At 45.6% G+C, this 13,784-nt stretch overlaps 1 protein-coding gene across 13 annotated transcripts in view; it reads right to left on the bottom strand.

Moving 5' to 3' along the window:
- The window catches only part of utrn (utrophin), a gene marked incomplete at its 3' end in the record, with an annotated part of 232,858 nt that overhangs the window by 123,985 nt on the left and 95,089 nt on the right, over positions 1-13,784 (bottom strand). Inside the window, exon 56 of one of the 13 annotated variants that reach the window (XM_080452440.1) lies at positions 11,995-12,114. The exons of the other annotated variants lie outside the window; for them this stretch is intronic. Within the exon in view, the coding sequence (XP_080308566.1) occupies positions 11,995-12,114 (120 nt within the window). The remainder of the gene's footprint in view (positions 1-11,994; positions 12,115-13,784) is intronic. 13 annotated transcript variants of the gene reach the window in all.

Here is a 13,784-nt window from a genome sequence, read left to right as displayed (position 1 = left end):
ACCTACAAAGCCCTCAACCACCAGGCACCCCAATACATCTCCGACCTCCTTCACAACCACGTCCCCACCCGTTCCCTCAGATCCAGCGATGCCAACCTCCTCAAATTCCCCACCAAAAAAACCAAGCACACCTGGGGTGATAGGGCATTTTCCGTTGCAGCACCCACCCTCTGGAACCCACTCCCACCTCACATAAAAACCTCCCCCACCCTTGCCGTGTTCAAAACCTCCCTCAAAACCCACCTCTTCAGAACTGCTTTTCCCACCTAGCCTGATCTCCTACCACCTTTTCAACTGCCATTCAACTTTTGTTGGTTTTATTCCCTGGCCTTCTGCAGCCTTTTTAACTTTTTAACTTTATTCTCTGTATTCTATTATTAAAGTTCTGTTTTTATTTTGCTCTACTTAGTTTAACATGTAAAGCGACTTTGAGTATTAGAAAAGCGCTATATAAATCTCAGGTATTATTATTATTATTATTATTATTATGGGGTTTAAGGCCTATCTAGAACTTAGACTGCAGGACTGCATGCGCCAGAGGCGGTGCACTCACATCCAGTCTGTAGAACCTGGCGAAGGTCAAAGGTGAAGACCAACTCGCTGCAGTGCAGACATCCTGGATAGAGATCCCTTTGAAAAAGGGCCCAGGATGCAGACATCCCCCTAGTAGAATGTGGGGGGGGCTGCAGACCCTTACTAGAGTAGGACAATTGTATGGCCTCCACTATCCAGTGAGAGAGCCTCTGCTTTGTCACGGACCGACCAGAAAACTGTTTTGCCCATGAAACAAACAACTGATCTGATTTCCTAAGATCCTTAGTCCTGCATATGACCTCAACGCCCCAACAGGGCAGAGAGAATGTAACCTTTGATCTTCCTGTGAAACAAAAAGAGGAGGATGAAACGCCTCCAATTCGGAACACACTTGACCAAAAGGGTTTTTAGGCACAAAACCCGGATTGGGTTTAATAACCACTCTATCATTATTATCAGCGAAAAAAGTGTTATTTTTTTCAGGTTTTTCGGTAGCTAGTGTCGAGACTAAAAACCGAAAATCAAGGATGTATTTTTACTATTTTATAGTGTTGAACTACTGTATAAAGTACGTTTTTACGTATTTTTATTAATCCAAAAGCCTTCGGTAGCGTCCATCGGTCCAAGATGCGCTCTCGTCCTAGTTGGACAGTTAAGCCACATGATTGCTGACGGACTGAGAGTAATGCTCTGATGTAATCAACCCGAGAAGGGAAATAACCTGTTCAGATCAAAGCAGGCGGGGCTTTTTGTGAAAGCGGGCAGAGCTCATGTAATCAGTACAAAGTCAGGTCCAGCCAATAAATTGCCTGGAAGTGTATAAATTCTTCTGTGATCACGCCAGGGGGCGCTCTCTCATAAGCGAGACATCAAAGTGAGTAATATGATTAATCAAAGTCAGTAATATGATTAATCAAAGTGAGTAATATGATCTATAATATCATTTTGTTGCACATTGCAGAGGTGGTTATATTTGGTCTCCCTGCTCTTCTATTGAAACATTTAGATCCCGTGTCTGGTTGACCAATGGTACTGCCTGAAGATCTAAATTCTATTTCTCCCCTATTAGCCCGGTGGTAAATCTTTAAGCACTGGCGCAGGAGCCCCGGGTTTGAATCCGGGGTAGAACATGAAAGTTACAGAGTGAAGCTTTAAAAGATAGACCTTTCACCGACGGTCGAACCTCACTAAATATTTCATGCAAATGCTTCCAATGGGCCGTCAGAGGGCAAACATGATCCAATTGAGTTCCGGGGGGTGATTTTATTGGATTGTGTTTTCCCCTTGATGAGCTGCTGTGTTTGACTCGGGCACTGCTGGCTTTGTCCTCCTGCAGATTAGTGCCTATTTATAGCCACGGTTCTTCTTTAATCTGCCTCTGACATACAGTAAGACCACAGACTATTTTCAGCTGCTTTTTTGTTTACCTCCTGGTGGAATGCGTTTACTCTTCTCATCCTCTGTACGCACGCGCCCACACGCGCACACACACACACACACACACACACACACCCGTCTCTCTCTCTGGCCTCATTTTCAACACTTTTCCTTCTTCCTGACTTTGTTTTTCATCTTATTTTTGTCCTCGTCCCCTGCATCATTCTCTCATTCACTACCGATTCTTTGGAAAAGCAGAGCTTTTATTTGGCTCCAGTCCTGCTCAATTAGGCCAGTCACAACCCCATGAGGGATATGCCCATCACAGGAAGACACTACCCTAGAGCAACTGACATAAGGAACCTACACACACACACACACACACACACCCCCGTTGGTCTCATAAGGACAAACCCCATTTGCTGTGGGAAGTTTCGTAATATCAGTGACGGAAACTGTCCCACTGAGGACTTGACCCTGCATGATCGCACACACACGGCGGCATATCAAAGGAAGCATTTGATCAATGTTTCAGCAGTGGGACAGAGAAGAAGACTGGAGGGATGAGACGCACAGGGAGGGATAGAAGGAGAGTGAGAGAGAGAATGCATGATTTAAGAGGTGGCGTGCACAAACCAGATGATGTGCAAATCGAAAGTGTGTGTGTGTGCTTGCGTGCGTGTGAGCATGTATATGTGGGTGCATTGGGGGCATAGCATATGCTCAGGCTCACTGAGAGATGGTATGACGCGAGTAAAGGAAGTAAAGGACAGATTAGGCTGAAATATGTGGTATATAGATATACGCATATGTTATGGCTGAGCCATAGTGACATGAGCGTGATGACGTGGTCCGCCCTCCCGTTAGCCAATTTTAATATAGTAATAATAGTATACACATATGGCATATATGCACTGTATACAGTATATGTATATATGATGGTAGGTAGATATTAGTGATAGGGAATTCACAGTACAGTGAATACAATTTACTTCTTGTGTACCTCCCCCTTTTTTTTCTTTTTTTGTTAATGGCTTTCAAGAGCAATAAAAAAGAAATCTAAATAGGAGCCAATTTCAGGCAGTTCCAACTGTTAATCCACTTTCCCTTCCTCTTAACTCATTGAGTGCCAGATTTTTTTTTTTTTTTAAACGTTTGGCAATTCTGGCACTCAATTGTACTACCTATGAGTATGTAAAAGAACAAACAAGAATTATTTCTATATTATGTTGTCCCAGTGCCAGAGTTTTTTTCAAAGTAAAAAAAAGTGCTTAGGAAGCGAGATACAGCCTTTTTCAGTTATAGGTTAAACAAGGAGTGGATGGAGCTGCAAATCTTCAGATAATGATATCTTGGGTTCTGAACATGTTTTTCCAAAAAAAAAAAAAAATGTTTTCAAAAACACGTTTAACACGTCATTGGCACGTTGCGCCATAGCGGTAAAAACACGTGAAACACGTTAATGGCACTCAATGAGTTAATGGAGTCAATTCAACATCTCCCATCAAGTCGCATCAGTCTGTCAGTCATTGCAATATTACTGATTGATTGATTGATGACTGTAGTGGACCGTCTGTAAAATGCAGACCAGACTTTTTAGCTGTTACAATTAATGAAAGAATGGTCTTCTGCCTTTTCAGCTACAGTAGCTACAGTAGTTAAAGTCAGATATACTGGAGAGAAAATAATTAAATTCACTGTGCCGCTCAAAAAGCAAGCACATGCAAATGTTTCATCCACCTTGACCTTATTTAGTACAATTGCTAACATTCATATGAGCAATATGTAAATTAATAGTCTGTATAACTATGTCTCATTGGATTAAATTGCTTAGAGCATACCATTTCATTCTAAAAGATAAAACTTTCCACATGGCAGTAAAATTTTAACCCATTTAGACCTGAGGCCGATTTTAAAAACAGCTTCTAAATCCTAATTTAAGTTTTCAGAAAATGTTCTATTTTATATTATATATATATTACAAAAAAAGATCCTGTTGCTATATACATAGCAACATCTAAAATTTCACAGATGCTTTCCTGGTTTTAAAGGTATAAAAACGTATAGGCTTTGCCGGTCTTAATGAGTAAAACAGCCACAGAATAATCTCAGATTTTCTGTACAACTTCCCATCTATGGATCCTCGAGAAGTAAATATCCTGCAGCTTGATATCGTTTATTATTGAAACTTTGCAGAAGCTCAATTGACTGTGTGTGATTAATCAGTTTAGTTGATATCTAGTCAGAATTTTTCATTTGTTGATAACTAATATCCAGAGAAAAAACACCACAACACCAAGGTGCACGACTCGTACACCGCTCACTACATCCCATTGGAGGGACGATTTCCCTGCAATTGGCTAGTCCGTTGCTAGGCCAACCAGCATGTTTGTGTTATGGGGGTAGTGCTTGGCCTCTAGCCAAGAAGTGACAGTGTTCATGGCACTGGTCAGATGTAGCGGGAGCAGACATTATCTTTCCCTAAAACGAGCCATCTCTCTTCGACAGATGTTCTGCTTGAGAAGAGAGGCCAAAGGGTAAAGGTACATTAAAAAGGGAGAGACATGGCGGACACAGAGGTCCGGGGTTTAAATCGGTAGAGAAACAAACGTTGCTGTCCTCTGCTGATCAGTAGTCTGCTCTCATGTTATTGATTGTGTGTGTAGGGCAGATCAACTGGGGGGAGGGAGGGCTCCTGAGTGTGAGTGTGTTTGTGCATGTGTGCGTGCGTGCGTGCATGCATGCTTGTATGCGTGCATTTGCGGTCAAGGCCCTACATAATCTCGCTTTCGTTCTGACATCTTGATATTCATCACCACAGAGGTTAAGCTGCGGAACACATACGTGCACACACACACACACACACCCACACACACACGCGTGCACACACACACTTACACTTGTGCTGACTCATAGTCCATATTGTGTGTGCAGTAGATATTGCCAGGACAGGACAGAGGCAGGGTGGAGGACTCAGGGTGAGTCCCCATGGGCCATCATCAGCCAATAACAGAAGGAGAAGAAGAACAAATATGAAAGCATCTTTGCTGTGTTTATCCCCCATACCCTCCCTGGAATGCATAAATGCACCCTGGAACCATCTGGCACAGTGAGGGGGACAAATACAGAGAGATAGAGCGAGAAAGAGAGAGAGAGACAGACACACACATAAGGAGGGAGATAGAGACAGAGAGAGACAGACACAGGAGAGACAGACACAGGAGAGAGAGACAGACAGATAAAGACAGACAGAAATAAAGAAAGACACATAATGCATGAAACCCACCATGCGCACAAGCATAAGCGCACAGACGCTACTTTTCTTCTGCTCCATGTTAATGAATGCAGCCGTTCCCACTGGCAGTGCACGGACGCTCCGCTTGCACATGGGAAGATTTATTTTCTGCTCTTGGCGGAAAAAAAAGCTTGTCCACGCACATTCCCATAGAAATACATTGTATAGGGTGACCAGATGTCCAGCTGTGGCCGGATTTGGCGAGAACAGTCGCACACAAACATGGGCCTGCAATAAAGCGTGTGTGCGTGCGGACGCTTTTTTGGTGGGTTCAGTTCAGTTCAAGGAAAGAGAGGGAGACGGGGGGGAGAGGGGGGGGGTGAACAGTGAACACATACTGTAAGGAGAGAGAGTTGGAGAGAGAGACACAAAGGAGAGAAGGGGGAGAGAAACAGAAAACAAGATAGAGAGAGACATACACAAGAGAGAGAGAGAAAAAGAGAGAAACAGAGAGAGAGAGAGACACATAAGGAGAGGGAGACAGAGATACAGAGAAGGAGAGACAGACAGACACATAGAGAGAAACACACAGAAGGAGAGAGAGGGAGACAGATAGACAGACAGACACATAGAGAGAAACACACAGAAGGAGAGAGAGGGAGACAGATAGACAGACAGACACAGACACAGAGAGATCAGGAAGGCTGGAAAACTGATTCAGGAGCTTCTACCCTTTACCAGTGTGTAACACCTGTCTCTCCCTCTTGCCATCTCTCATGTGGCCCCTTTCCACAGCAGACATTTTGATGAGTAAAGGTAAATGTACTGTAATAACATTAATTGTGTGTCACTGTGTGCCAGCATGAATAGCTCATGCACAATTAACTTCATGCTGGCATCCAGAGTAACACCTACATGGAATTAATATTACCTTCAGCTGTGTTAACCAGTTAAAATGTGTACTGTGAAGGAGGTCCATTACACACTAAGCAGTGACAGGACATTATGAGGAAGGGAGAGAGAGAAGGGGGAGACTGATGTTAGAACTGGTCATACTATGAAAATTAGCTAATAGGTCTCTGGTTGTGTTGACCCTATATGACCCGTTAAAGCTGTTAAGGCCACCAGGACGGTCCTGATGGCCTTAACCGGGTCACAAGGATCCTGGTCCGCTCGTATATCATGATGTCAGGACACTGGGGCGGGGTCTGGTCTGGACCAAAATAGACAAGAGCCACTAGAGGGCCAAAACAGACCGAACCTTCCTCCCACCGGTATGACTGATGGGGAAAATAGTCACCCGGTGTGTGTGTGTGTGTGTGCGCGCGCGCGCGCGCGCACAAACAGGTTCTGCTCCCTAATCATGCTTCACAGTTACACCGAGGCCAGGCCCAGGGTCTTTGTCTAATGGAACGTAATGTGCTCAACAAGACTATTAGCATTCCCATCCAGACTGCAACCACACACACACAGACACACACACAAGTAAATTACGTCGATACACACAATTTTCCCCCTGTGGATTTTGTCTCTCTCTCTCTCTCTCTTTCTGTCAATCACCCCCACCTCTCCCTCTTTCTCCCCCTGGCTTCCCTCCATAGTGCAGTGTGTTGTTTATGGCGCCCGAGGCGAGGCATGGGGTTATGGGAGATCACAAGCGCTCTGCTGCTGGCCGGTCTACAGTATGCTGTATGTGAAAACCACACAGGCATTAGCAGATTTAGGCTGCCGTTTTTGGAGTCGGGCTGAGAGGCGCTAATGGAACAGCGCGCACGACGACGGCCTTTATGTACTGTAACTAGCACGCGCACGTGCATAGAACAATACCCACGCAGCCACATGTATTTGCAGACGCACGGGCAAACACATGCACGCATCCAGAGACCCGCACACACATATACACCCAGTTACTGGCATAATAAATGGTTTTACTGGATGTGGGATCGACGGTGGGATCGACGGTGATCGACGGTGATCGATTGGTGCTTCAGGGCAATGGGTTTTCTAGCAGGGGTGCAGCAGTTAATCGAACAAATCAATTTACTCGAAAGAATACAGAAAATAACAGATCTACAACGTGCTATTATTGTGCGACACCACTGTAGAAGGAAGTATAAGATAGTATAGTACTTCATCTAGCAAATAGGGAGTGCGTTGGCAGCGATGTACAGGTAATAGTGGGTTCTGGAGTGAAATGGGTACTTCATTACCCGTTATCGTCCTTGCTCTCTCCCAGTGGCCCCCATCGCATTGAATTCAAATCATCTACACACTTATGAATGTTATTAGCATCTAATTTACACCTGCGTATAAGTGATCAGTCAGGCCAGTTCAAACGTGCATGTACGCATTGGCTAGGCGTGTGCTCAAGTGAAGACAACTATCTGCTTTCGTGTTGTACAGTGCGAGTGTGTTTGCCTGATGTTTGACTGCACCTGAGGCTCCCAGAGTGCTAATACTAACACATGCTAATGACCCATGTGGGCTGCAGCGGGCCACAAGGACAGAGAGGTCACAGCACTCAAGCTCTATGCCCAGGCCTGAGTCAACTGTCCTGAGGTAGCAGTGAGCCAAGCGCTGGTGTGGGTCGAGACAGTGTGTGTGCGTGCGTGCGCGTGCGACCCTAGGGCCAAAGTGCATGTCAGGCCGACACCGGGGTAGGCTTGACTTTACTTTGCACTGCTTCAGCATTGTTTTTAAAGACACACACACACACACACACACACACACACACACCAGAATATTGAGAGTAAGAGGACACTCCTCAGGAGAGTGAGATGCCCTTCAGCCAATTTTCAGCAAGCAAGCGGATTCAGAGAGACGGAGCTCTGTGTACGTGAGTAAGTGAAGAAATGCAAATGGCCCTGAGGGCCAATCTATTTGATATGAACTAACCTGGCATGCTGGTCACAAACCCCTCTCCTCACATCAAATACACCCCTCACAAAGGACCAACGAGGGCAAACAACAAGGAGAGCCAGGAAGAAAACAAAAGAAGAACTTGTCCTGGAACATTGTGTGCATTCAGTTGAAGTTAAATTTCCAACTGTGTTCAGTTATTAAGCTGACACTCGCATCCACAGAAACTTGAAATGTGTGAAATTATATTTAGATGTGCTGTAGAAAAACACACCTACACGTTGAGCTTTTGGAGATGCAAGGGCGCACAAAATACTGACAGTGTAGACATAGAGTAAATACCCCTTACTAGTGTGCCACGTGATTTTCCATTATTGCTTTGAGCTAGGGAAAGTATATAGAAGCAATTTATCCGGCAAATACTAGATGTGCTTCCCAAAACGTGTAATGAGTTGCCTTTCCACACGCTGCACTGCATGGCATTGTACTGTAGATCATCATAATGAGCACTATTGTAAAAGGTGCAAACATACATGCATGCATGCACGGCACGCACGCACGCACGCACACAAACACAAAGGACACTCTCCAGTGATGACAACGCAGAGTGAGCTTAAAGCTGCAATAAAGTTTTAAATCCTTTTGGTTCTGCTGTGCTGAAGTGTCACAGCTGTCAACCTGTTTAGCCCTCCTGGTCCTGGCACTGCTCAAAGAGACGGAGGCCAAGGTGAGACCACACGGTTCTGGGGGAAAACACACCTGATGACACAGCAGGGCTGTTCATCTATCTAATCTAATAAAAAGGCACACGGGAGTAGGGATGGGACGATAATCGTTATTCTTGATAAAAAAAAGCTCACAATAATCGTATCGCAGAGATTTGAATTTATCGTGAAATTGTCCTCCGTCATACACTGGGATCAATTCACCTTAGCTGCATATCCGGTACCACTTAAACCCTCTAGAGTTGGTGAAACGTACCTGTAAAGTACGTACTTGATACAGTCTTTTTTTCACTGTCTAAATCTCTTTGCCAAGAATAGCCGATCTACAAGTTCACAACGTGTCGCGACGTGAGCTTGTAGATCAGCTATTTTTGGCAAATGTTCCACCCCCCAGACTATGGATGCTGGGGTTCAAGTGGTTAACAAAAGTGGCATTTTAGGAGTTTTAAGCATTTTGATTATCGCGATAATATCGTAAATCACAATTATTTTGGTCACAATAATCGTGACATGAAACATATTCATATCGTCCCATCCCTACTGCATCCCAGCACCGCTGCAACTGCACTACGCATGCAAGACAGGATATAAACAATACCAGCGTGAACATAATTATTCTGAATAGATTTATTAGTCATGGCACTAATGTTAGTCGAAAAAGAACACAGTAGGAGCGCTGTTTGGCAATATTGGCAAGAGTCCCTTGTTAATGTACTTTAGAGGCCCTAAGTGGCATCAGTCTGCACAGACCCTCCTGCAGCAGTGGAGCCAGGTTGATACATGAGGGATGACCAGGCCTGAAAGGCTGAGCACAGAGAACATCCATCATCAGACAGCCACTGTTCCAGTCTGGCAGCCAGTGAGCGCATGCATGCAACCCAGAGAGAGGCACCACAGGTCCAGCATTGCTGATTCTCCCGAGGGTTAGGCCCCGATGAGGCCCGGCATGACGGATGCGACCCTGGGGAGGGTAATCGAGTGTAGAATGACCGATCCCCCCACCCCGCCACAATGCAGGAAGGCCCCCCCACCTCCCATGGGCGAGGCGGCTGAGTGGGCAGCCAAATGGCTGTGTCTGGTCCAGAGGAGAAGCAGGGAGTGTTGACAATGCTCGGGTTAATAGGGTGACAAGGTTAGAATGAAAGGGGAAAGAAGGTACAAGTGGCGGCAGTACACGGATGCATAACAGCCGCAGAGGGTGATGAATGACGTGATCATAGAGACGCTAATAGCTCACAGGGCTAATAAAACCGACTCGGATGCTTCAGCCAGAGTTGGCTGAAAAACGCCCAAAGAGGAAGCGGTTGTGTCCGTGAGACGAACAAGCAATGAGAAAGAGAGGGAGTAGTAAAACACTTGTTCACTGAATTCCATTAAAGATGGGGAGAGGTTTTGTCAATGTCCGGCGGTGGCACATTGCGACATTAAGGAAAATACATGGAAAAAGAACGGGCAAGGGAACTGATAAACGACAAAGTGAGTGAGAAAGTGACAGATTCACGAGATGGGGATTAAATAGAGCTGCCATGTGTGTCTAGATGCATGATGGGAGCTGGCTGGTAATCACAACATTGTCCCATGCAATCACACGCACACACACACACACACACACACACACACACACACACACACACACACACACACACACAGAGTGCAGTAGTGTAATCCCTTAAGTCCAGTGCTGTTAGAGCTCAGCAGCTGGTCCCCTCTGCCCCGCGTGTGTGTGTGTGTGTGTGTGTGTGTGTGTGTGTGTGGGTGTGTGTGTGTGGGGGTGTGTGTGTGTGTGTGTGTGTGTGTGTGTGTGTGTGTGTGCGCGTGTGCACAGACAGAAATTGAGGAGCAGAAGTCTTTACAGAGTGCCACACTTCAAAAGCACACCTCCCTACCGCCTCTCGCAATCTCTATCGAAGTGAAATGATAACAGAGACGACAGGCTATGGGAGATTACAGCAGAACCCTGGTGCAAACAGTGAATTGCCGGGCTAAACTCAACATAATATCAATTCCAACATTGACGGCATCTATATAAACTCAGACTTAAATCTGACTGGTGGACACTCTGGGATGTAATCTTGACAGATCAACAGTATTCTAATGTCAGAAACTGTTTGACTCGGTCCAGGGATTACTGAAAGCATATTAAAAACTTGCGAGGGGGAAATAAAAGGAAATGTACTACTAACTCACTGCACACAACTGATAGAGACTGACTATTCAGAACAATTCCCCCTTCCTCCCACAGACAGGCTACATGTCGTGTACCCTGCATGCCCTGCTGAAAAATGTTTAACACGTACACACACATAAATATTTCTTTACCGTGTTAGTTTGTTTATACCTTCGCCACCGAAATGTCAAAACCCACTTTAAAAGCTGCCAGTATGCAAACACACACAGTCACACACACAGTCTCTCACACACACACACACACACACACACACACACACACACACACACACACACACACACACACACACACACACACACACACACACACACACACACACACACACACACACACACACACACACACACACACACACACACACACACACACACACAGTAGGGTTCATTACTATGCAGGAAAAAAGTGTCAAAAGTGGTAAAACCCAGTTAAGTATATACAAACACATTGTGGAGGTGACTCAGTCCTGGCACAACATCAGAACAGATACAACACTTTGACAACAGGAGCACCTCATGAATAAAAAGATGGATCAAAATACAAACACCAAATAACAGAAACAGAAGATAAAGTAAGGATAGACTCAAATATATTGTGCTAGTATCAAGTAAAACCAGGAGTGGGGAAACACTGAGATAAGGGAAATAAAATCAGATCACTCAGATTTTATGAATGGACTGTTTAAAATGGAACGCAGAAATGGGTCTCCGTCAAGAGAGTGACTAGTGGCTTGTAAAGATATTAATATTAATTATAATGACATACAATAATATTAACTTCCAACATCTGTGAGCTAATTCTGAAGTCCTCATTCTCAACTCCTCCAAAACCCGATGCCAAAACCAACAAAAGTTTTGAACAAACAATCCCCCTCCAAAGAAATAAAAAATATATAGATATACACTACTGTATATAAATCAAGCTTACTAAAACAAAACATCACATTCACAATATACAAAGGCACCAACACAAAACAACAACAGCAAATAAAAAACAATAAAAGTGAAACAAAACATTAACACTCTGTCCTCTGACTTCCTCTGCCTTGCATCTGGTTGCCCCCCGCCAACCCCACATACCTTGCAGAGTTTCTGGTAGCGCGGCGAGGAGATGGCCATCCTCTGGAGCCTGTGCAGGAAGACCACCACTTTCTGGAGGGAGGTCCGGACCATGGCCATCATCTTAAGACTGCCACAGGTCTGCAGCAGCCTGCTCCTGGTCCGCATGCTAGCACTGCCCTACCCCACTCATGATGCTGCTCCCCACTAACTCCCCTCTCACACTCCCTCCCTTACACCGCCGACCGGAGCCCAGCCACACTGACGTGATGCGCGCACTCTCACATACACACCCGCACGATCTCACCCTCTCTCTCTCTCTCTCTCTCTGTCACACACACACTCTAGCTCACACGCGTGCTCTGAGCGGCATGCCCCCTTGCTTTGTCATACACACGCGCAGACACTCACACACAAAGAAACCAACGCTACATGTATACTCATGAGGCTTACGCTCGGTCCTTTAACAAACAGCCCTCATTGCCGGACAACACGCATGCGAGCAAACAAGACTAGACGAGATGGAATGAGACCCTCACTTTCTCCTCCACGCGGACACACTCACTACAACCTGGGAGGAAAGTCCTTTCCGAGAGGACAGATTAAAAATAATCCTCAAAAAAATTAATTACATTAAAATTCACTACCAAATGTCCACTGCAGCATCGCGAGGAGTTTGCCGTTTGAAAAAGAAAGAAAGGAAGGTAGACAAAAAGTAAGAAAGAAATAAGCAGATGAAGTAGAGGAGAGAGGAGAGAGGGAGGCACGAGTTGCGCTGCCTGGATAAGAAGAGAAAGAGACAGAGAGAGCGAGAGAGGGAGAGATGTGCCTCGCTCTGTACTCCCGCTGCGAGAGAGAGAGAGAGAGAGAGAGCGAGAGAGAGGGAAAAACAGACACAGACACTGGTAGAGACAGAAGCTGCACAGTATGACCTCCTTATTGACTGGAAAACGAGTTGGGGTAGACAGAGAAATGAGGAGGGGGGGACTGCTGCAGCAGGACAGCAGACGACAAGCGCTCTCTATGAGGAGGCACAATGGCATTATGTGAGACGACTAGGTGAGCGACAAATAAATGAACCAGAGAGAGAGAGAGAGAGAGACTGGGAGAGAGAGAGTCGCAAGTAGAAATTAGATACACTCACTGGGGGAAAGGGAGTGTGTGTGTCGTGTCGGCACACGAGTCAGAGACTGAAAGAGAGCAATCAAGAGAGACAGTGCGCTCTAAAGTGTCTCTACGCGTGTCCCAGTTGTAGCTGTGACACAGATTAACTGAGGACAGGCTTACTGCGAAACACACCAATAGGAGATAAAGAGGAGGAGTTGGGGGCAGGGGGAAATTGGAGTTAAAGCTGAACCAGGGGAGCGGGGCGGGCCAGCAAGGTCAGCCCGAGATTAAAAAAAATGCTTTAAACATCTTTCATGGCGAAGAAAACGGGAGGATAAACTCAGGGGAAGCAGGCGTGCATCTACCTGAGCGTGCGCAGCTCGCCTGGGCAATCAGATGGAGATAAGAAGGCAGCAGGCGGGGGGAGGATAAAGCAATTGCATAAAAAGCAAAGAACGCGAGAGAGAGAGAGAGAGAGACACATTCGGATATGACTTGTGTGAGCGTCAATGACGAGTGCTACTGAGGTGAGGTAATAGTCCCATCAGTGAAGATGAACGGAGAACAGACGCGCAGAATTCTCGTGTGACCATTTGGCCATAAACCCAACGGGGTGATTTAAAGTTATTTGTATTCACCCCTGTGACTCTCCAGCTGCCCCATTTATCTGAACTACAGCTGAAAGAGCTCTGTTCATTTTCATT

Source organism: Gymnoscopelus braueri, assembly GCF_963280865.1.
Source record: "Gymnoscopelus braueri genome assembly, chromosome: 16".
In the NCBI taxonomy this organism is placed as follows: Eukaryota; Metazoa; Chordata; class Actinopteri; order Myctophiformes; family Myctophidae; genus Gymnoscopelus; species Gymnoscopelus braueri.
Note: the sequence above shows the minus strand (reverse complement) of the source record. Positions and strands in the feature narration are given on the sequence as shown.